This window comes from Aythya fuligula, chromosome 1, assembly GCF_009819795.1.
Source record: "Aythya fuligula isolate bAytFul2 chromosome 1, bAytFul2.pri, whole genome shotgun sequence".
In the NCBI taxonomy this organism is placed as follows: domain Eukaryota; kingdom Metazoa; phylum Chordata; class Aves; order Anseriformes; family Anatidae; genus Aythya; species Aythya fuligula.
Window position 1 is genome coordinate 61455702 of NC_045559.1, and position 25472 is coordinate 61481173.

At 37.2% G+C, this 25472-nt stretch overlaps 1 protein-coding gene across 3 annotated transcripts in view; it reads right to left on the bottom strand.

The window, feature by feature from the left end:
* Positions 1-1984: 1984 nt before the first annotated feature.
* CHRM2 (cholinergic receptor muscarinic 2) overlaps positions 1985-25472 on the bottom strand; it is a 106625-nt gene continuing 83137 nt past the window's right edge. For 2 of the 3 annotated variants that reach the window (XM_032207373.1, XM_032207371.1), the window contains one exon: positions 1985-6923. In XM_032207373.1, the coding sequence (XP_032063264.1) occupies positions 5484-6884 (1401 nt within the window). In that variant the 5' untranslated portion in view covers positions 6885-6923 and the 3' untranslated portion in view covers positions 1985-5483. Of the gene's footprint in view, positions 6924-9512; positions 9583-25472 lie in introns of those variants that run through there. The other variant, XM_032207374.1, reaches the window with a different exon arrangement.

Here is a 25472-nt window from a genome sequence, read left to right on the forward strand (position 1 = left end):
GAATTGGCTTTGTTTCATGTGAGGAATTTTCTTCTTTCCAAATCAAATCCCATGCAGAAAGAATTTATGAAACTTCTCACTCCACAGAGTATGCTTGACTTCAATGGAGAGAGATTTGCATGCTGGAGAAGGCAGTATTTTTGGTGGGATTAAATAATTTGAATACCAGCATTCACAGTGTCTTAAAAGTAAGAGAAACTGCACACCTGTAGCTAAAACACAGATGACAAATAGTAAAGAGAGGGAGAATTAAAGCATTTTTTTTTTTTTTTTTCAAAACTGTGTCAAAAGAGGAAAGAGGCAGGGCAATCAAAAAAGAAGCTACTGCAGATTGAGGACCATCTATCAGCTTCTCTCAGGGAAAGATTTTCTATAAATTAAAAAAAAAAAAATCTTAGAAGTCTTTAATGATATACAGGAAAGATAAATGGAATATTGCATAGAAATATATAATTTCATTAACAAGTGTTTCTAGACAAGTTGTATAAAAGATCTGTAGATCCAGAGGGGAAAAAAGGGAAAAATCTTTTTAGCTGATCAGTTTCTACTCTTTACCTTGCTGTCAACTGTGAGTACAGAGCCATCCAGGAGGAGAGATTAAAAATATCTAAGGCTACTAGACTCTAGACCTGTCGACAACCTCTCTCCCACTCCCCAACCCAGAGATGATTTTCCTGCTGTTTCTTTCACAATAGTTTGGCTTTGCACAGGAAGCATCCTGATTTGTCAAAAAAAAAAAATAAAGATGTTTAGGAATTTTTGTAAGGTTAGGGAAGGAAAACAATTCTTAGCAGCATGTTTTCTGCCTCCCACCAACTGCATAATGCCAACCTTGCATCATAATGTGGCTGTGGGGACGCTTTAGAAACTTGGTCCTGCAAGGCCAGTACCAGAAATGATTTTGGTAACAGGAGTGGCCAGGTGAGGTGTTGTTTTCTGAGAAGAAAAACTCAAAGTGTGCCACCTCAGTGACATTGGAGAAACCAGGTGCTCTCTACCCATGCAGCTGCCACATCAATAGGAATGGAGAGCAGGGATCAACATTAAAAAAAAAATAAATAAAAAAAAATCTGTGGAAGTGAGTTTAATAGCAAGCCTTACTGCAGCACAGGCAAGGGACGTGTTCAAATCCATCAGGAGATGAAACAAATCAAAGCAAAAAAGGGTCCATACTCTTCTGCCTCTTTCCGATTTGTGATGGTCAGGAGCAACTGTGACAAGCAGAAGTCTTCTTAATAGTGGGTGGGCTGTTCTCACTCCAACCACAAGAGGCCTCCTCTTGTCAACATGTTTTCTTCCACCAGAAGGATATAAAACAGAGGGATGATAGATTTAACTGTTGCTTTTGTTCCCATTGCATTGTGGATAACAAACAACTGATCTCTGGGGTCCATTTGAAAACTTCTGCCCCCATGAGAATTTGAGAGGCAAACCAGAAAGAAAGAAAGACCTATAAGAAAGAAATGTGACCTATATAAATGCGTTTGTTGGCTTTGGACTATTTTTCATCAGGCAATGTTCAAACACTGCTGTCTCCAAATGAATCCCCATGATTTCTAATAAATCAAATGAAAAATCCAAACAAAACAGCTGACAAATTTTCCTCAGGTTTTGTACACACTGGAAAACAAATTTCTCAATATTGCTTCAGCTTCTTCTTTATCTCTCTCCCTTTTTGTTCTTCTTTTTCTTCTCTCTCTTTTTTTTTTTTTTTTTTTTTTTTTTTTTTTTTTTTTCCTTTTTCTTTTTAACCACAGTTGTCTTTAAAACTCAGAGAAGGTGCCAGTTGGACTGACACATCTCCAGGCTGTTGTCCTCTCCTTGGACAGAGAAAGAAGGGATGGCCCATGACAGAATGGTTCACCCCCAATGGGCTGCCAATGGGACAAACCCTGCTGCAGCACAGATACTGTGAAGGATTGGGCCTTTTTGGTTTTAGCTGCTTCTGGAAAAGATTAAGAGGATGATAAGGAGAGGGTGAGAAGTGTGCGCTGCAGGTTTTTTTTTTTTTTTTTTTTCTTTCATGATTCATCCTCACAGTTTTCTCAATTTCTATGTGAAACCAAAGTGACCAGTGCATCCTCTGGCCAAGCCCAGGATGAAGATGTGGCAGCACCAGCAGCGGAGCCACTAGGGGCCATAGGGTGGATGGGGCGCAGGTAACATCCAGGGAAGCCAGAAGAGGTACCCAGGGAGCGCTGCTCTTCGAAACCGACATCTACATCTTGCAGAACTATCTTTCAGAAGGGAAGTGAAACCTATTGAATGTTGTTTGGGACAGAAAGCAAAGAGATGAGAGCTCGAGAGATGTTCAAAAGGACAATTTCTTCTGTGGTCCTGAAAGATTATTCTCTGTTTTATCTTACTGAGCCATGACCAGCCACAGACCTGAGAAGTTCCCAGGCTCTGCCATCCTCTCTACCTTCAGGACAGGATACAGAATGTCATTAGTATGAGCTGGCTCTGCAAATCCCACCAGCTGCCATCGAGCACAACGTAGACACAATAATCACATACAACATCTTGAGAGTTAGATGATTATTTTCCACGTATATAAAACATGTTGGTGTGTCTTTGCATGCCTGTCTGTACATGTGTAAGTACATTATTTCATGTATTTTTACATTTTCAATCAGATGAAAATGTTGATGTACCATAGAACAAGGTGGAAACACACAGGATTATGTCTCTTGCAAACATTTAAATATGCAATAATACAGACACAAAAAAAGAATTTTGCCTTTTCAAAAGGATCAAAAGTATCAAAAGTGGGGGTGATTCTAAGGAAAAATTCCAGAAAATTTCACACTAGTCTGTCACTCTTTGTTTCATGAATGTTGGCCCCAAAATAAATCTGTTTCTGCATGGTGTGTTGAGTGTCATAATATCACATTAATTTTACACTTAACCTGTAGAAGAGTCCTCAGCTGTTGGAAAAATTCATCATTTATGAAAAAGTGAAAGCTTCAATGGAGAGAATAAATCATTTACACACCTGCTGGGAAATGGAAGCTATAAGGTGAAATAATAATCAAAACATTTTTCCCATTTTATGTGTATGTGCTATTAATATCTTCATTACATTCTGAAAGGAACAGGTGAGTTTCTTTTGTGAAAATTTCTAAAGAAATAAGATTTAGAAAATTAACTCCCCCCCTCACCTGGATTTTTAACTCTCTAAGAGAATGAATGATGTAGAAATGATCATGTAACTCTTTCTCTTGACCTGTCAATGTAAGCCTAGTGGATTGGGTTTTGAAAGACAAGTTGCACTCGATTTTGCAAACCTTACCACTGAGTAATTTTTCCTTACAAGCAGTAAGTTGAAGTTTATGATAGCAAATGTGGCTTGATGTGAGTGAGGGTTGCAAAATTAGATCCTTGGCTGCATGGAGACACTTAGATGCATTAGGATGAAGTCACTAGATGTATAAAATCAATGAATGCATAGTAAGACGTATTAATCCTAAATTTAATGTGGCCTTAATTTACTGCAGTTTAATCTTCTTCATTTTCCATTTCTTCTAGGAACCTGTACTTTGAAATATTAAAATTGTCAGATTGCCAAAGTGCTTCAACACTCTCTTCCAATAAGCTTGTCAAATGTAAAACTTCAGCCTGCAAGATTAATTTTCCCACAATCTTGAATGCTTCTATTCTAAAGTGTATTTTGGAAGACTCTTATGTGTTAACATGAAATAACAAAATGCTTTAGTGTCTCAGTTGGTTGGTGGCTTTCACTCCATAATACAATCTCTCAGAAGACTGTCTATGCAGCAAGCTACTTTTTGGATAACAGAATGTGTAGGTGTAACTTCACTAGTGCCTGGAAGTGAGAGTTACAAAGAAGGAGGTAACTGGAATATGTAACACTCACAGACAATATCTGTTTTCAGTAATCTGATATACTTTGACCTCTCTACACAGTGCTCAGTTGTGCTACAATAAATGTCAAATATTGAAATAAAAAATTCTTTGTCAGGTAGAAAGAATCTGGATTTGAGCTGGTACAGAGTAACGGAAAATATTTGAACATGGCTCTTACCAGCCCCTCTTCCAGACTATTTCAGTATCTGTTTTTTAGTAATTTCTGATTTCTTCTCTGCCTTTTTATTAGTATTATCCCTTGGCATATGGTGAAAATATTGCTCCTAGGTGGTACAAAAGGCAAAATAGCTAATATCTTTTCCACAAAGTAAACATCTTGTACAGGATACACCTAGGTAGGACCCTGGTTTCACACTAAGGTCTTAGGCAGAGCAAGATCTATGTGGGCATATCAGTAAATCTCATTTTTTTCATCAGTAAGTGAATGAGAATCACCTTTTGGGTGGTCAAGAGCATAGTCATCTAATATCGACTATTCATTCTGTAGCCCCTAAACATACATCCTCATCTGTACATCCAACTGTAAAGGATGTAATCTCTATTTTCCTAGTAATAAGCTTGTTTCTATGCTTCAGCTGAGGCCCTTCATTTGGCCACCATCGTGGCTGATCTGATGAGACCTTGGAATTTACAACTTCTTTTGATATACAGTCTTTGCATCTTAAAGAAAGTACAAAAGGGAGGGGAAGGTTGATGGAGGTGAAAGACAAATCCATGGGCAGATTTCATATGACAAACAAAGTGAACAAAATAGTCTCAGAAGCTTGGGTTTACATGGATGCTGAAACAATCCTGGGATTTAGCAATCTGGAAAGGATGTCTTTTTTCACTTTTATTTTTACTTGGTGGAGAGATCATGGGACAAAATCCCCTAGAAGGGGACAAGTAGCAGACTTTGATACAGATGTTAGGCAATGGTTACATGTTGAGCAGAATTATGCTTTCATAAATGATGCAGTTTTGGAAATGGGAGCATCATAAACAACATAAAATATCTTTCAGCATGATTTACATAACATTAAGGTTTTCAGATTACATAGACAAAAACTTTAGACAACCTTGAGCTTTGGAAACTTTTTGTTATGATTTGGATTATGTAAAGTTCTTCCAAGCCTATATACTTCTTCCACATAGTTATTTTAAAAGTTACCTCATTTCTTTTCCGTATATGAATACCTCTTAAACACACAGAAAAAAAAATAGATATTTTATACACAATGACAAAAAACAAAACAAAACAAAAAAACGCATAGATTCTAAAGCCCTTCTGCAAAATACTCTCAGAAAGTAACTGTGCCTCCAGACCATATACTTGAATAACTCCTCAAAACATCCCCATGTCCTCAAGATTTATTGTCAATAATTAAAACAAAACAAAACAAAACAAAAAAACAAAACACAAAACAGTTTTAAGTGTAGTTCTCAGGAGTGGAGCAGATGCCCCATCTCAATATTTCCACTAACATCCTGGATTGCACATTCCATAGTAGAGCATAAAGTGCTATGGCATTGTTATTTGTTTGCTTTATTATTTAATTTCAAAATTCTTCACCTTTTCTGTTATTATTTTTATTCTTTTTATTATTTTATTATTTTTACCTTGTAGCTCCTATATTCTTGTAATGGCACATAAGAAGGTGCTTAAACGTCTTCTTGAAAGTAGCATTGCAGAGCGCATAACAAGCAGGGTTGATGGTGCTGTTGATATAACAGAGCCAGTAACCTATGGTCCATACAGTACCAGGGATGCAGGATGTGCAGAAACTGTTGATGAGCACCATCACGTTGTATGGGGTCCAGGTGATGATGAAGGCCAGCAGGATAGCCAGGATGGTCCTTGTTACTTTTTTCTCTCTAGAAGGAGGTGGTTTCTTTTTGGCAGGCTGCTTCGTCATCTTGACAATTTTCCGGGCTACACTATTCTGTTTTTCCTCTCCATTGGTGCCTACTATCTCTACGGTGGTGTTTGTGGGAGCACAACTGTCACCCTTTTGAGACTTCGTGACTATCCTGATGCATGTCAGCTTGGAGTTCTCCACTTTGAGATGGTCTTGGGAAGCAGAAGTCTGGCTGGCATCTTTGGCAGATTCATCCTCTTTCATGTTGGAAGCAACCACACTGACTGAGGTGGAGTCATTGGAGCTGTCCTTCTCCTCCCCCTGAACACAGTTCTCCATCGCAGTTTCTCCAGTGGTTTTTCCGTTCTGAATTTTGTTGTGCTCCAATCCATCCCCACTGGTTGGGATGTTGTTATTGTTTGGTTTCACTATTTTACCTTGAACAAGGCTGGGGGAAACTGGATCCTGGTTTTGAGCAGCTTCTTTTTTCCCTTTCTTTATCCGACTCTTGCTGGCTCGAGAGATTTGCCAATAAAGAACAGTCATGATGATAACAGGTAAATAGAAAGCTGCAATGGCAGTGCCAAAAGTGACAGCAGGGTTGGAAAAAAACTGGATATAGCAATCCTTGTCAGGGACAGTCCTTCCTCCTACTATGAACTGCCAGAAGAGAATTGCAGGGGCCCACAGGATGAAGGACAGCACCCACGCAGCTGCAATCATCATGCCTGCCATCTTAGTGGTCCGCTTTACAGGATATGTCAGAGGCTTGGTGACACAAAAGTATCTGTCAAAACTGATAATAAGGAGGTTCATTACAGAGGCATTGCTGACCACATAGTCAAGAGCCAGCCAGAGGTCACACACCACAGGCCCTAAGGGCCAGTAGCCTATCACAGTGTAGAGTGTATACAGGTTCATGGAAAAGATGCCAATGATCAAGTCTGCACAGGCCAAGCTGAACAGGAAATAGTTGTTGACAGTCTGCAGGTGCCTGTTGACTTTGATTGACACCATGACCAGGATGTTCCCAATTATGGTGACTAAACTGAGAGATCCTGCTACCAGGACAATGAAGACCACCTCAACAGTTTTATAGGGGCTCTCCAGAGCCATCACATTTTCAGTGGAAGAGTTTATGTACGTTGAGTTATTCATTTCTGTGCTGCTAACAAGATACTCAATTATCACTTAAGCCTGCAGAGGAAAGAAAAGAAAACATATACCATTATGAAATCAGTCCCTTTACCTTTAGGAAATGGATTCCAGGAAAACTATTTGGAAAGAATTTAAAGGTAGGAGATCGAGTGCAGAAGGATCATTCTTCTTGTGCTAATGAAAACACATTGCAACATATAATATCCCCTTTGGAATAACATAGAAAAAAGGATTTCTGTAGAAGTGTGACAAAAGCACTATATTTGAATCCATGTCTAGATTTTTAAGTTGTCCCATCAATTTTTCTCTTTGCCTAGTTATAAAACTAGGAATGACTTGAAAATTTTGTAACAAGATCTGTGTATTGATTCCTTCCCTACTAATATAAATATTCAGTTTGCTCATTTCAAGCCACCTCCAAGAAAAAAAAAAAAAATACAGCCCTGAAGTCCTTATTCTTATAACCCAAGGTGAAGATGTGATTTACCATGAGTTGAATCATGAGAAAGTGACTTATGGTTCCATCTTTCCTTCATGTTCCTGCTGGGTATGCTTTTTTAAGGTTCATGGAGCAAGTTTGTGTAATCTCTCTCCCTAATTTTCTTGCACTGTTGTTACCTCTTTTTTTTTTTTTTAATTTTATTTTTCTCCCATAAATTGCAAAGATTTTACCATTATGCCAAACTGAAGTTATTAGTCTTCTGATAAACAAAAAAGGGGCAGATCTATTAAAGTCAACAGAATTGGTAGACTCACCTCAGCTGTGGATCTGGCCGTCTAGATAGATGTTTACAAATCATTTTTTATTTTTCTTTCTCTCTCTTTTCTTTTTTTTTTTTTTTCAGTGAAATCAAAATGGTTTTGTACATCCCCTTGGCATTTGTGCCTAGCAAAAGTTTTTTTTTTTTTTTTTTTTTTTTTTTTTTTTTTTTTTTTGTTTTTTTTTTAAACATGATAAAATTCACAGAATCTCACAGAATCACAGAATTGTCTAGGTTGGAAGAGACCTCAAGATCATCGAGTCCAACCTCTGACCTAACACTAACAAGTCCTCCACTAAACCATATCACTAAGTTCTACATCTAAATGTCTTTTAAAGAACTCCAGGGATTGTGACTCAACCACTTCCATGGGAAGCCCATTCCAACCCTCTCAGTAAAGAAGTTTTTCCCAATATCCAACCTAAAAAACCCCTGGCGCAATTTTAGCCCATTCCCCCTCGTCCTGTCACGAGGCACAAATTCTTGATGCTTGCTCACTTGTACTTGCCTCATTTATTTATTTATTTTAAATCATAATATTTTTAATTTATATCACACAAAGCTATGACAAAAGGTATAAAATGGATAGCAGGGAAAGGGTAAAGAAAGAAACAGATAAAATCAGTTCTGTTCATACAGAACAACTCTTTTTGTGCCCTGTATACCTATCGGCAGTACTCAATAAATTTTAATTAAAATACTAGCAATATATATTTGATAGAAGAACAACAAAACAGCAAATGCTTTTGCCTTAAGGATATGTACTATCCTTTTGTGCATCCCTTGGAAATCAATAGAATGCACTGGAATTGTACAGCCAGTCTCCTAGCTCTCATTATTTATGAGCTCTGCTCAAGGGATTATTGAGGCATGAAGGCCAGATGTGACAGAGAAGTTAGATTGTTTCTAATTGGAATATTTTCCTTTTTTTTTTTTCCTTTTTTTTTTTTTTTTTTTTTTTTTCCCACCCATAGGTTATCACTTCTTTAAGACTGAGATTCTAAAAGTGGGGGTACAATCTAATGAAGACTGAAAAAAACAATATTATATTATGTTTGGCTCCTTTATACTTCAGGGAAATACTTCTCTGTTCTCTGTGACAAGCCTGTTGATGCTCCATGTCACTTGGAGCGAAGCATTTTCATTGTCATTTTAGAACTGCATACTTTCTTTCAGATGCAAAAGGAAAAAGATGATGTGAAATGTCAGCACAACAGCAAAAACCCTTGTGAACTCTAAGAAAAATAAGCAAGTCCGTTTCTGTGGAAAAGTCAAGATGCTACACCAGGGTGAAGGTTCTCTGGTTGAGTGGACTTCATAATCTCACAATTTTTACTTAAAGAGATATGACTGGCAGTAGATAAGGCTTATGCATTTGTCTTTACTTTTAAAACAGATGAGATTTTTTAGCCAGTTCCATGGTGAGGTGGGCACATGATAAATATAGGAACATAAGGCTAGACAGACACTTTTTCCTACTAGTTAATCACAGGTACATCCCTAAAATCCTTGGGATGAGTTTCAAAGAAACAAAAAGCTGTGAGGAGAAATGCTTATTTAAATACGTGTTTTGCAAGGTAAGACATTCCAAGGGGAATGCAGCAGAATTTATTCTTGGTTCAAAAAATAGACATGAGAATACCCCAGACATCTTTAATCTATAGGACTCTCAGTTCAGCAATTCAGCATATATTTTTCAGCCCCAGCCTCACAGTTGAGCAGCTGGCTATCCAGCCAGATGTGTAAGCTATCAATTTTTGGGGACTTCTTCCAAGCAGGGTTGTTTATGAACATTTTTGACCAAAAGCATTTTTGATGAAAAGATGAAATAACCCACAAAAATGTATTGATTTCAAAAATATTTCACCTGAAAAGAGTTTGTGATCCAGGGTTCGGCAGCTACCTCTGGTGACAGAGTGAGAGAGAGAGCAAGAGAAGCTGGAAAAAGAAGGGAAGAGGGTGAGAGAGAATCTGAGTAGGAAAAAAAAAAAAAGCTTTACGATAAGAAGACAGATGTTTCTCTACAATTTCATTGTGACAAAATGTTAAGAATTTTGTTTTTATTCCACTGGAGCACTAAAATTCATTTTAAAACCTTGAAACTTGTGAAATCAAATTACTACCTCCCAGTTAACTTTATTCCTAAATTTTCTCAGCTGAATTTTTTACCCAGTTTCAATGGAAATATTGGTAATTCCCCTGATTTTATTATCTGGGGTGCAAGAAGCTGAATGAGAGCTAAAACCTGGTTTTACTTGTCAAGAATAGAATTTCACTGTATTCTTCTGAATGGAAGTAAAACAGAGGAATCCCTTTCTCAATTATTTCCTTTTGCATGAAGCTGTCCTGTCATAGGAAGACTGATAGTCCTACACTGCAAATTAAATTGACTGCCATGGCTTTCCTAGGTATGGAAAAACACAGAGGTGAATTCTGCCATCACATATGACAGTAAAATATTTCTTTTCTTGTGTCAATATGATTGTAAAGTGAATCACATTTTCCTGTGTATGCTGATGAGAACTTACAGAACATTTGATTTCAACCGACATCTCTCATCACTCTGTATAGAACTACCATTCTACACATATGAGCAGAGACAGGAATATTCTTACCTCCTAATGCAAGATGCCCTGAATCTGCTGGACTGTTTCCTGCTGGCCCCAGTAGGGTTTGAATCACACCTGTAAGGAGGTTTCTCTCCCTTACTGGGGCTGGGCCGCTTGCTCCCTCAGAACAGTACTGTGGACTATTTTTATTTTTGTCATGCCACAGAGTCTGTCTCTCCTGCTGGAGAGGCAGTTGTTATGGGAACAGATGTTACTCATCAGGCAGACCTACAGGCAGAGGCATTTTAAGGTAATATGACCTCCCATTATGAGAAGTACCAGATCTTGTTCTTGAACAAACAGAGCTCTCTTCTGCAAGCCCATGGGTATTTCTATGAGTTGCACAATATGGCACTGACTCCCATGGGCTACCATAATTTATTCTTGTATACTAAGTGCATTCTTGCTAAACAGAGAATAGCCAGAAAAGGCAAGAAGCTTCTCTTGTGACCTGGAAAACAACCAAGTTCATTTTCTGAAATATATATTATAATATATGAGTTTGTGGAATGTAAACACCATAATAATTGCATGGAAAATATCCAAGGCAGAGAAATCCACATATAAAAAATTAATTGTTTGATATTTGATAAGTGGTTGGGAAACATTCTCAGTACAGTAGTTTCTCTTCTCTAAAGAGCTTTTTCGCACTGCTGAAAATTATTCCTGTCCTTTCTGTGGTTGGGGCTGGGGACAGAATGGGGGGATTTAGTGGGTTTCACAGAGTGTACGCTTTTGGCGTAGTATGATGCCAGGTCTTTTTTACTGTTAGTGCCTGCCAGGACAGGCAGAAGCAGGGTACAGATGGTTTGACCTGGATCCCCATCCTCACTCAAAACACAGCATAGGCTGGCACAGGCTGGAGTATACTTTCACAGAGCATGCTGGCAGCCATGGTCTGCTTCTCAGTCCTTCATTTATCTCCCTAGCAGTCACTGGGAACAGCAAAACAAAGGGCTAGTGCATAAATTTATTTCTGTAAACCATTTCATTGGAAATATGAACTGTGGTAAGGGTGAGGAACCAAAATGACGCCATTGGGGGTATTCAGACTAAAAAAGGGAAGGCAAAGGGAAGTGGTAAAGGCTAGATATTGCCCTTCAGATTGTGAACTGCACACAGAAGGTACTTATCAATTACATCCTGCCGACTTGACTGTTTTCCACTTGTCCTGACAGGATCCATTCCCTTTAGTGCAGATGTATCTTGATGCAATCATTATAATTTTTTGTTGAGAATAAATCATCAACATCTGTCACAAAACAGACTATGGAGTTGTTTACACTGAAAAAAAAATGACTGATACGCTATGGCTGTCAAGGTTTGTTAGATAAATCCTTCCTTTATGTTATGTTATGTTGCAAAGTTAAATATCATAAGGATTTAATGGCTTCTTTCAATCCTCTGAAAGTGCAAAAAGGTCAAGACATAAAAGAGGAAGCAAATAATCTATACCTGAAAATTATATTGAAGATTTAAATTGGAATACCCAGCAATCTATGTGCATTGTTACTTTAAGCATTTTTCAGCATTCAACTCTTAAACAAAAATAAAATATTTTCTAACTGTTATTCCCCTTTGATCCAGTTTGTCTCCATTCCAAACATATGCAAAACGGATTTTATTTTTTCTGTAGCAAGAAGAAAGTTTTGTATATTTCCCTGAATTGATTTTGATTCTGAACTGCACTGGTTTTGATTCTAAATTCATTCTTGGCTCCATTTAAAGCCACAGTGTGAAAAAAGAGAGAAACAAAAACCCGAAGCCGATGACAAATATACTATGCACATTTGTCAGAATTTATTACAGACTTCAAGAGAAGTGATAGATCTTGTCTGGGTTATTGGTAAAAAATACATTTCAGAAAATCCCCAAATATCAGAAGACTAATATCTTCACTGCATGGGTTACCTTCTGCAATCCATCTAAAACTAGAAACTGCTTTGGAAAATACTACTGCTTCTGTGTGGTCCATTCTTCTTATTTTCATACACTTTTTTTTTTCCCTCTCAATCAACAATAATCACATCCTAGCAGAAAAAAAAAAAAAAAAAAAAAAAAAGAAAGATATTTTGTGGGACTGCCTGCATCTACTTTTCCCCATCTCATCCTAAAGAGTGCTTAAGGGTGAAATAAAGAGTTTCTGTGCATATCTTTAAACAATAAAGAAATCAGAGTCATGGAGCTTTAACAAAAGCAAACTAACATTGTGTCAGTAACACAAAATAGCATAAATACTCCCTCAAAAGCAGTGGGAAATTTTACTCGAGTAGGTGGCAGTGTTGGCATCAACATTGTTGCCTCAGTGCTATTGTCAGGGCCTGAAGATTTGTACAGCACTTAAACACATCTTGCTCACTGCTGTTCCAAGAGTCTAAAACTGGTGAATATATTGTCATAGGCCCAACTGGTTTGTATTCAGAATCACACAATGGAAAGTATAGGTAGCATACACAAAAATACAATTGCTCTAGTTTCAGGAAACAACTAAAAAGAAGCAATTTCCTCAAAGATCTGGATAATTATGTATTTCTACTAAATTTGTGCTGTTGTTACTATTACTATTGTGCTGATAGTCACCCAATGGTACTAAGACAATTACTCTATTATCTTCCTATAAGTATAGTTTTGGCTGTAGGTATGGCTTTATTTTTCAGGGCCTGGATAATCAAGAGAGTATTTGTGTTCTGTCTTTGGGCAGCTGACATTATTCCACTTTAAATCCTGCAACTTAATGCACTGTGCAAACCTGAAAAATAAGCTTCACAGTCATGTTTTTATCTAACAGTTTCTGATTCACAAAAAGGGATTTTTACTTCCTGGACTAAAGACATAGAGCTGTGACAAGGAAGGTTCAGGCTGGATGTTAGCAAAAGGTTCTTCACTGAGAGGGTAATTGGGCACTGACTGGAACAGGCTTCCAGGGCAGTAGCCTGCCGAGCCTGCCAGAGTTCCAGAAGTGTTTGGACAACACTCTCAGACACTTGGTCTGATTTTGGGGTGTTCCTGTGTAGAGGCAGGAGTTGGACTCAATGGTCCTTGTGGGTCCCTTACAACTTGGGATATTCTATGATTCTGTGACTAGAAGTGCCGTCACTCATGTGTCACCTTCTTCTTGCTAGGATTTGATATAAGTAACACTTGCTCCCAAAGTGTGCAAAAAGCCAAGCCTTGTGGCAAAGATATGGCAAGGCTTTTCTCTTTGCTCCTGTGGAACTGTACCAAAGTACACATACATGTATATGATATGGTTGCCCATACAGTAAGACATACAGAGTACAGTAGTTCATTCCCTTTGAGTATCACCTTCAGTATTCTGCACCTCAACCTAGAAAAGCTATTTACACACTGGAGGGTATTTGCAGAAAAGCAACTGAAAAGACTTCAATTTGTATTTGCTACATTTCAGGCAAGTAAATAGTTCAGATCCCTTTAGCTTTAGAAAACTAAAACGGACCTTTTTTTTTTTTTTTTTTTTTTTTTTTCCCCAGTAGCTGGGGTGTGGGGAGCTGGAAATCTAGTTGTTGAGATCAATAGAAGTTTATAACACAGAAATCCGAGCACAAAGTCTTTGGAGTAAGAAAGACAATATGAATCTGTTTTTAAGGGGAAAGGAAGAGGTTACTGCTGTTATCCTCAGGTCCTCAACATTGTCTGGTTTCTGTGGCATTTCACCTGATGTTTACAGCAGCTGAAAATACAGTATCCTGGAACATGAGGCTGACACCTCAGTGCCTTCCAAATGGGTGTCACTACATGTCCAAGGTGCAGTAAGTAGTAAAAAAAGAAATGAAGAGAAGGAATGGGAAAACTTATTGGGAGCTTTATTAACATCATTTTCAGAACTCCTTTAGGGGGTTGGTTAGGCAAGAAAAAGCCCCTAGTGAACAGCCAGATGTCATGTCAACTGAGGATGGGGCAGGGCTTGTAGGAATCTCACAACCCATAATGCTGGGCTGTGCAAAAAGAAGAGATGCAGTTGTGTAACAATGATCCATAACTAAAAGCTATTTTTAAGCCCTCTCTGTATGATATCCATGCATAGCCTAGTCCACACCCCCAGTGCACATTGCCAATTAACTAGGGAACTGGGGTTCTCTAGTTAAAGAGAGTGTTCAAAGTGTATCTGCAGCTGCAGAGAGCTACAGCTCTTTAACATACATTTATATATAGGCAGTGTAAAGCTGAAACTGTGAATTGTATAGATCTCAGAAAATGTTATCCATCATTTGAAAGGTGGTATAACATGAATAAAGCATCTGAAAGTCGTGACTTCTTCATCCTCCATATAAAAACATTCAGCAAGACTGCCCCCTGCAGTGTCCTAGTACAAAGATGTCACCACTCATCTCTAATCACTGAGTAAGGAAGTAAAAATTGAAACATAACAAAAAGCCTAAAGCTAAGAAATACGTCGATGTACCAGATGTCATATCGGCCAACTCCTGCAGTGGAAACTGTGCAATAACTCTGCTGATAATTGGCATCTTATGATAGTGAACCCCTCCTCTCCCATTCTCCTAGGTTCTGCCTATTTGTGTTCATCATGTGCTGCAGGGTCTAGCTCAAAATGTGAGTAAGAGACTAGAATATGCACTACACACAGACAATGAAACAAATACCTGGCATGGGGAGCTCATAAGGAAAAAAAAATAATAATAAAAAAGATATTAACAAGTATCTGACAAATGTCAGGAAAAAAAATACATTTTTATTTTTTTTTAATGTGGTCTGTCTACCTTCCTCATTTAATTTGTAACTTAAGCAGGTTTTTTCAAAGCAGCTGCCTACATTTGCTATCTACCTTTTGAAGCATCCCACTGCTCTCTCCAGAGGGCTGAGTTAAATGGATAGGATCTCCACCTAGAGGCACACAAAGGCAGCTACCACGCAAAGCAGTCATTTTCATCAGTAGTATGGACTCGGTATGTGCTGAAAAATTAGATGTAACTGAAGTATCTCAGGTAGAGAAGCCCCACATTTCATTACAATTTACATTCTATTACAATTTAAATTCTATTACAATATACATTTTATTATAAATAAGGATCAGAGATATATTTTGATAAAATTGGGAAACCATTAGAGTTTGATTTATTGTTAGTAGCAAACAGGCTGACTACTGAGGTATAATTAGACTGTGGTACCCACTGCACAGACATACATGCTCAGGCCTGCACTTATGCACTACAACCAGTTTTATTTAGTCATCACTTTGAGCATGATTCAACTGCAGAGTAGGCTATAAAGAGTCCAGAAGAATTATTTCTCTTTCCCTTCCTGCACTGTACTACTGTTGTTGGAATTTGACTGAAGTTCCTTACACCAGTCAACCCAAGCAAGGAAAATTTTATCTGACTACTACTATCTTCTTCAAGCACTTTGTTAAAATATCCATACCAGAATTCAGCCTAAAATTATAAATATTCATAGTCCTGGGAAAGGTTCCCTTGGTAAAAAAGTTGTTTTCTGTTAAGATTGAACTGGAGTTCATTAGATTCCAGAATTTATTCTCTGAAGGAACAGAGCCATTATAGGTAAGCTTTCTCTCTGCAGCCCAGTTTGAACTGGAGGCACAGCAGTTCATTATCTTCATATCAGCTATCATGCCTGTACTTTTAAATAGAAAAACCTTATGAGAGCTACACAAAGTTTCTGGGTGACAAGCAGCAAAGCTAGGGAAGAGGTGAGGGTTCAGAAGGCTGAGAGAAACAAGCTCATAATTTGTTCTGAATACCTGGAGATATAACAGAATACATAACAGAAATTAATCCCTTATTTAAAATTTATACATATGGAAAAGAAAAGAAAAGAAAAGAAAAGAAAAGAAAAGAAAAGAAAAGAAAAGAAAAGAAAAGAAAAGAAAAGAAAAGAAAAGAAAAGAAAAAGTTACACGTTCTTTATGTTTGTGGGTGTTTGTTTTTTTTCCTAGTTTGAAAGAGTTTTTTTCTGCCAAAGCCTGCAAAAATATTGATAATGAAAAAATAGTAAAGAATGATAAGACAGTAAATGGGGTCTCTCAAAGAACTGCTGATTAAACCACTCATCCTGCCAGTGTGTTCAGTAAAGATACTGTGACTGTGATTTCAGTGAATCTCTGCAAATCCCTCCAAGGTTTGGAGGTCCTTGTGGGACCCTGAATAAACTTATTTTATGAGTCTTAACAGTGGGAGTGGACAGTGGAGGCTCTTACTGTTTGCTGCAAATTTTGCAACATTCAGCAGTGTCTCTGTCAGGAATATTAATATATTGCTCAAAGAGACTCTTACTGAAGTTAAAAAAAAAATAAATAAATCTTTCATTTTCCCTTGATTGGAAGTGGTGCTAGCATGCTGCTTTTATCAGTGATTTCCTTATTCACTCACTTAGATCTAGCAGGCTCACTTGTGAGATGTCTCTAGCTTATCCCAAAACCTTCTTTGGAAGTATCTTTGCTCAGCAAATGCCTTTTAGAGTTCTTATCAGTCCATTATGGTCACTCTTATATGAAGTACTGAAGAGCTTTAAAATCTAATCCCTTCAATTTCTGTGTCCATTAACCTAGGGCATTTTTACACATCTTCCATCTTACTTAACAGCTTACCTAAGACATAGATTAGAAGTATAGAGAAGAAAACTGACTCAAATATAAAAGGATTTGGCCCAAAATCTTTGCAAGTATTTAAGCATATATTGTATTCTAGTTCAAACTTGTTTCTTAGAGGGCAACTAAATTTTTTTATTTTATTTTTTTTGGTCTGGATTTCTGCAGACCAATTTAAGGTAATGGTACTGAAATGGTGAAAGTACATAATTAGTTCTATACCTTACCAGAAAAAAGTCATAACTGAATATTTCCATAACTGAATCCATATTTCCATGTCCATTCTGCAGTCTGAGATTTTTTGTTTTGTTTTGTTTTGTTTTTGTGAAAGAGATATAAGATCCAATACATACACAAGTTTGTGTTCCTCTCCTTTCTGGAAATATGGTAACAGTACTTACACTCATAGAATGCTTTAAAATCTCAGACGAAGTGCTTGATATAGCTAATTATAAACATAGTTGATCACAGCTATGCATGTTTACAGTGAGACTGCATGATCATCTCCCCTTTTGTGGACAGAGAACCTCAAAGATTAAATATTCTTTGCCAAGAGAGGCAATGTTTATTTAGATTTTTTTTTTTTTTGTAGTTTTTATGTTCAGTTACTACATTATTATAAGCCCTCTAAGTCTCTGACTGTGTCACATTTCGCTAAATGACTGCTACCTACTTTAATTACACTGGCCTGTTGCAGACTAATTGAATTTTTGCTCCACTACAGGTTTAAGAAATCCATGTCTAATTCTAGCTCTGATGCATGGCTCCAGATATTGGTCTCAACACACTGCAGTTACACTTAACAAGGTAAAATACCTTAGCTTTGCCTATTAATAATTCACCATGGCATTAACAGAAGCCCCTATCTTATGTTAAACAATAATGTAATGTTTAACAAGGTTAACTTAATAACAGGAAACTGGGGGACTCGTCTCTGACCATGTACCTTCTGTTAAAATTATATTTAGCATCATTGGGCCAGGAAGGTAGGAATGCATAAGAAAATAGTCTCAAGCTCTCTACTTATTTTGATTTTTTAGAGAGACATTACAAAGCTTGATCATTTCAAACTTTGACCTCTTGCATGCTTTTAAAAACTAAAAAAAAATAAAACAGGAACATTTGAAATGCAAGCTTTCAAAATTGCTAAATGTGACTATTTGAAACCCAAACTATTCAAAGCCTGAGGGGTAATAACTAACACAGTATAGAGAAAAACAGGCAATTATTGTGTAAATAGATTTGCAGATCTGCACTGTGAGGCATGAAAAGGTTGCACAGAAAACTATTCCCGAGTACTATGGCTTCAGCCTCTCTATCATGTAAAGCTTGATAGTAGCTTATGACTACTAAGCCTGATACCCTATAACCCAGCCCCTGTCACAGGAGCTGCTTGGAAACAGGTATGTAGAAAAAAGTGATTTTCCACAGAGGATTTTGCACATTGCTCTTTTCACTTCAGAAAGGAAGACAAAGAGATACAGAGCTGCTACTGGGTCATGGTGATAAATGTAAATTATGTTCCTTCCACATCTCATTCTTATTCCAAGATGAGTTAAAAACCAAACCAACCAACCAACCAAAAAAAAACTTCTGACAAATTTTTTGATTTTGAAATTCAGGAATAGTGCTGTTATATTTTACTATAGGGCATACTTTACTTTCATGGCAAAAACACTACGTCAGCTTCACTAAGACTGTTGCTAGATTTACTTGACATGTATGAAGTCAATTGCTATCCCATTTCTGGTTTTGAGGATCTCAAACTGTTTTTATTAATATCCTGAAATTTCATAATTGTGCTGTAGGTTACTCACTCCTTTCCTTCAGCAGACTTATCTGCTGTTTTCTGCATGTTTGCCATCTCTGCTTCCTTACCTGAGACCAGCTTTCTACAGTGAACTTATCTGAGGAAGAAAAGACTACTCTTCTGCAAAGTCACCACATGGCCCAGTTCATTCAATCTAATATCATCTTTCTTCAAAACTCTTTAAATCATTGCTTGATGGTAAAACAAGCTTATGGGAAATGAAATACTCTCTAGATAGGAGTACCATCTAGTAATATTCTTAGAGAACAATGTCCTCCATCAAACTGCTGATTCCCTGGGGTGTCATGTCTGAGATTAAATCCCTCCCATTGTGCCATGCAACAGCAGAAGAATTGCTCAGTAAGAACTGCTGCATTGCAACATACCTCTGTGCAGCACAACCATATTTGATGGGCCTAAAGAAAGACCTACCGGGAAGTGTGGAGGAAGAGAAAATAAATGAAATGAAAACAAGAAAGAAATCATAAAAAAAAAAAAAGCTGATGACCAGACTGAGCCGTGAATGAAGAAGAAAGGAAGTAAATGAAGAGAAAGCAAGAGTCACTGCAAGAGAAATGAAGAGTTCTGCAAGAGTGTTCACCTGGGCTCTTTGAAAAATATGAATGTATTTCTACAACCTCTGGATGTAATGACAATTTACATGGTTTTCAGTTCTCCTGACACTTCCTATTGTTCAATGAAATAATTTTCATCTTTTCTGTTAGAACTGAAGTGAATAACAACACAAATGAATATTTCTAAAAATTTCTTTGAACACCAGTGCCCATTCTAACTCCTCACCTTCCTTTTCTCCAGAGAAAAGAAAAGAAAAGAAACCAAACAAACACATGATGTAAACCTCCTAAATAAAATACCCTCAATTCAAGGTATTGAATCAGGCCAATTTAAATTTTGCTTTGAACTGCTTCTTTGAAGTAGTGAAACATTTCCACACAAGTCTTATGAGGAGTAGCTAAGAGAACTGGGCTTGTTCAGTCTGGAGAACAGGAGGTTCAGGGGAGACCTTATTGCTCTGTACAACCACCTGAAAGAAAGTTGTGGGGAGCTGGGCATAGCCCAGGGAGGTGGTGGAGTCACCGTCCCTGGGGGTGTTGAAGGAAAAGTTGAATCTGGTGCTTAGGAACATGGTCTAGTGGGTGATATTGGTGGTATGGGGATGGTTGGACCAGATGATCTTGGAGGTCTTTTCCAACCCTAATGATTCTATGGTTCAATAACAATACAAAATACCAATAAAAAAACAAAATAACAATAACAAAAATATTAAGAAAGTTTCACACAGATTAAAAAAAAAAAAAGTTTTCTGCTTAGTTTCAGTAGCTGCCTGTGTTATTCCATGCCAGCCCATGGAGACATTGATGAGCAGTCCCTTATGTTTCTTGCTTATTGAGCAAAAGTCTCAAAGCACTGAGTGACTTGAGGATCTGAAATTTCACCTCCAAAAGTCATTCAAACATTTCATTTCTTATATCCTGCTGTCATTTACTGAGACTTGATCACCATAATCTCTTTGGAGAAGGAGGTTGAAATGATTTATTTAAAGTTATACTTCATTCCCTAATTACGAATAGTAATATATTCAGTTTTTCTATAGAGATGATTTTTCACTCTGTAGATTGCTATTGCTGTTTCCTATGCTGATATTTATGGTGTGGATATTAACTTACTTCCCTCTTTCCCTGTCATTCTTTTCTTGTTCAGTTCTGCAAAAAAGCCATGATTTTAGATCCAGGACCCCTGACAATCAATTCTGTGATGGGTCTGCCTCCAAACGGTATGCGATTCAGATAATACCAGCAGGATTTAGGTATTTATCTCAAGGTAAAGCTTATTTCAGAGGGGCTGAAACCATTGCAAATTGCATTTTTTTAGGATTTCTGTATTCTTGCTTGTGATCCCTTGTGAATACAAGTCATGCAAACATACAATTGAAAGAAATTACATGAAGTAAACAGTGAAGGAGATGTGTTACTGAACTCCTGGGACCCCTGCAGCCTGGTGTCCAGAACACTATGTCCCTGCTGTCTCAGATGAGTTGGCAGAGGCACAGCTCAGCACCACGGAACAGCTGCAGCTTTCCACAGAGTCACGTCCTGGGGATTTGAGTTGTCTTTGTGTCTCCATCCCTTCCCTGCTTGCTGTATTACTAAGTGCTGACCCACATCTCCTCTCCTCTCCTTAACATGGACACTTCTCCCTCAGATATGACTGTAGTCTATGTTCTGAGACAGACCCACATCACTCTTGTAGCTTCATTTTTTTTTTTTTTTTTTAACTTTCAGCCTAGTGCAGCACTTGGTTCCCCTTCAGCCTCTCTCACTTTTCTCATCATATTCTTCACTATTCTGCAGTTCAGATCAGTCTGTCACACTGTCACATTTTCTTAGGTTACACTGTATTGTTTTCCTCATCTTCTCATTTTTCTTTAGCTTCTTCCTTTTGCTGGCAGTGCCCAGCTCCCATTCCTCTGAATAATTCCAAATGCAGAAAGGTGAAAGGGCTCATGCAGTCTTACAGAAACCTCCTAGAGGGTCTAGCAGGAATTGATGCTGTGATGACACACTATGGTGCTATCCTCCCACTTGAAATAAATATTGGGTGATGATGAGAATAAGTTCTTCCATACAGCTTATAGAAACTATCCTAACCTTTATCTTTTTTTTTTTTTTTTTTTTTTTTTTTTCTGAATTTTGCAAGAAACTGTTACTTCAGGACTGACGGTTCCAAAATCATGAGAGCCAGTTTTGCTCCTTGTTTGATGAGAATTAATACTAGAGCACTGTACCCTATATATTACTACCCTATATGTTATGTAAGAGAAGTAATGGAAATTGTTTTGAATGAGAAATGCATCAGATCTGTGAGTAGAGCATCACATGTAGCCAGTCAAGACTGAGGTGCTCTGCCAAAACTTGTGTTTGACTCTGAAGTGAATCAGATCCATCTGAGAAGAAATTCTATTTAGTAAGTAAAAAGAATGGTGTATTGTGAGGTTAGATTGAAGGGATAGTAATAGAACAGCAGAGAAGTGGCAATATTCAGTATTAGAAATGACAGTGCTGAGGGGAAAATAAAGTGGTATCCTTACCTAATTTATGTATATATAGTAAATAATTATATTAAATATAGAATGTATGTAATATATGTTCATTTTTTTCTCATAAGCAAATTACACCAACACAGCTGCTGTGCTCATTAGCAGTGGTATGACTGGGTGGGAAGGTAGAAACAGAATGGGAGGAATGAGAGGAACATCTACCTAATTTTTCTTTACAGAAATTTTTGTTTCTCAGTTTCTCTAAGAGTCTGAGACTGAACAAAGCCTCAGTGACACCACACTGATTTGAAGATGTCATGTACCCCAGTCATGTATGCTTTGTGATAATCGTTTAGAAGTGTATGGCTCAAAGGCACATTTCACAGCTTCTTGTTCTCAGTTACTCACATTATAAGACTGTGACTTCAAAGGGACATCTAAAGGAAATGTTTGGAGAAAAAAAAGAGAAAGAATGTCTATTGTGTTGTGTCACCCCCCACCTTATTTTATTTTATTTTTTCCAGTTCATGATATAACAGGCTTAGGATACTTTGGTATAGCTGCTTCTCAGTAGGTTATTTTTTCCTTCTTACTTGACAAAGAACACACAGTCAGGGAGAAAACTGTGTGATCCTAATCCACAGGCAGTCATCTTAAAGTGGCTTGTCAAAGTGCAGGCAGGTGACTTTCATAGTATAAGCAGGCTCCTTGGGACAAGCTGGAATGATGTCCAAGGTAGTGACTCTCAGGCTTTTTCACATCAGGACTCATAAAGTAAATAAGGAAAGTCTCTGAAAGTTGTTGGTGTCCTTCCAGTCTTTAGGCAACATCTTTGAGATGATGTTTCCTCCTATTTCTAGGTGCAAATGATGTTCAGTTCTAATTCAGTCAATTTCAAAATATTCAAGTTGTTTTATTTTTTTTTTTTTTTTTTTTTTTTTTTGGAGTGGGGGAGAGATAGAGGAAGGGGAAGACAGACAATGTAAAAAACATACATACATTAGGATTAGATTTTTTATATATTTTTAATGAGTTTGGGATCTTTGTGTTTTAGTCTGAGAAATACAATACAATGATATTGAATGGTTGATACACAGAATGACACTGAATGGTTAAAACACAGACACTTTTGTTTGTAGGGAGAGGTAATAGAGAGGTTTACAGTCAGGTTAATGTTTAACCTCCTAGGCTTTCTAATGTTATGGTTAGAAAATGCCCTTTAAATTTAATTATCTGCTTCTTTACATTTACTATTTCACAAATGAACATTTTAAAATGTCACTCATCTCTCTTTACAGACATCTATAATAATTTTGTATCCACTCATAATGATGCTGGTCATCCTAAGTAAATGCCACTCAGCCCACCATGCCATTGACAGCATCATTTATTCTCTTCTTAATTGTCTGAGGTTTGCATAATTCAGACCATGTAATTCAAGGTATGCTTTCTTCTTTACCTCTCTAAACATTATAAACAATTCAAATCTTAGCAGATTGTGATTTTTCATCTAAATGATGACCATTTTAATAAACCAAGTAGTAAAACTCTTGGTAGCTATTTTATATTGTCCTGAGAAAATAATTATTCCAGAAAAAGATCTAAAGTAAAAGTTGATTCTATGCAGTTATTAATGTTTTGACAAATAGAAAATAAATCTCCGGAAGTAACTTAGTTTGGCTTCTGCATAAGATACAATATATTATCTGAATACCTCATCTTAATACCAGCTTAATAACCTGCTGCCAGTACATTTTCTGTATTGTCATATCAGTTTCTTAGATATTTGGAAGAACATTTAACATTATTATTATTATTATTATCATCATTATTATTACTTTTGTTGTTGTTATTATTATTCCATGGGGGATTTTATGAGGGTCTGCTGTTTCTGAAAACAGGTGCAACAGAAACATGAAAATGGCATTGGCTTGACTGTGTGATAAGGTTGGTCCTTACAGGAATAGATGGCAAGGAAATATTTATCAACACGGTATCCAATATTTATCAAAATGGTGTCTAACTTCCTGCCTCATGTTACCAGCTTACAGTCCATGCTGACTGTCATCATTAGCTAGGTGATCAATGGAGAATGACAGCACAACTAGGTAAAAAAAATGCGTATCTTCCTAATTCTCATACTCCTGCATGAGATGTTTCCTGGGGGCCTGGGAACCCTCTGCTGAGATGGAAAGGAAAGAAAGACTGGTACCATGGCTGCTTTATTTGCTCCAATGGTCTTGCGTATGTTTCTAAGACTTCACACAAGAGATGTCTTATTTATTCACAGAAGTTGGAAACAGGCAAAGGACAAAAAAGGTAAGGGATGTGGAAAAATACAGCACAATTCCTTACTTACACATTACAAAGAAGTGCATTAATTCTCTCTTTTATTACCTTCATGGTAGGTATTACAAATATGTAATCCATTTAGATCAAAGATAGCATAGTTGAATTATATTACATGTGCAAATAAAGTCAAGCACCCAAAAGATGGCTTTCCCAAATAACACTATTATTCCTGGTAACAAGATAAATGTCTTTTCTAGCTACTCCTGTTGGGTCTTGTGATTTACTTTATTTATGCCCCATACTTTTACACAATCTGTTTATAATGAAACATGGCAACACAGTTCATGATTATTTTCAACTACTGATTTGGCAAAAAGACAAAGAGAACAGAACTCTTACATTTTTCCTGGGAAAATCTCTCCTTGCTGTCTTGTAGTCTTCACAGGTGAAGGTGGTTTTATGCTCTACATGAATGGCTCAGTGCTCCAGACAGTGAGAAACTGATGCAATTTGACCTGAACTAAACAGAACCAATATGCTTTAAATTCCTGTATAAATACGCATGGACTTCAAACTCAAATAGCAGTTTGAGTTTGAGGCATTCCATTGAATTTTTTATGTCCCTGTTGCCCACAGATTGAGATACCTTCTGTTCTTTCAATAGTGGGAATGAGGATGATTTCTGAGAACAAGTAAATAACAATCCAACGTATTCTGATACAAAGAGTGTATTGGTATTTGGCTAGGAATAACGGCAACATAGTAAAAGGAGGAAAAGTTCATGGCTTTCATACTAATGTTTGGTTTTCATAGTTATGTTTTGCAGTCTCCTGTGGTCAGAAAGTGGTTTAATCTGCCCGTGTTTGCTATTGTTGGTATAAAAGTCAAGCTTATAAAGTAAATGTGGATGGGTGAGCCAAAAGCTTTTATTTTACAAGGACATCTACAGGAAGTGATGAGGTGTTTCAGATTTTACTTTCTGCAAATGAAGCTCAGAAAACAATGTTTGGGGCTTATAATCAAGCTCACAAAGGTATTGATGATAAGGAACAACAAGAAGTTTAGTACTTAATTTTAGATAAACCGTTCATATTTAGGATATGCACATATGACTGTCTTAAGCCGATGAACTCAAGAACTGTCTTAAGCCTATGAACTCAAGAGCGCTCACGGCAATATGTCATTTCTTGTTCCTGAACAGCCAAGACATGCTGTTTTGGGGCTTCACCTCTTTCATCCCCTTGGGGCCCAAGAAAGGCAAGTAGAAAGTCTCCTGGGAGAAAAAACAGATGAAAGTTTTCTTTCATATAGAACATAAAAGAAAACTTGAATGAGAGATTGTTGTGAATAAGCTATGCTTGTCTCCCCCTGTCCAGGCAGTTTAAAATCAGGACTGAGGTTTAAAAAGTGTTTTGAATGTTTGTGAGTATATTTCTAAATGCTTTTGTCAGCTATGAAAGAATCATCCCACACGA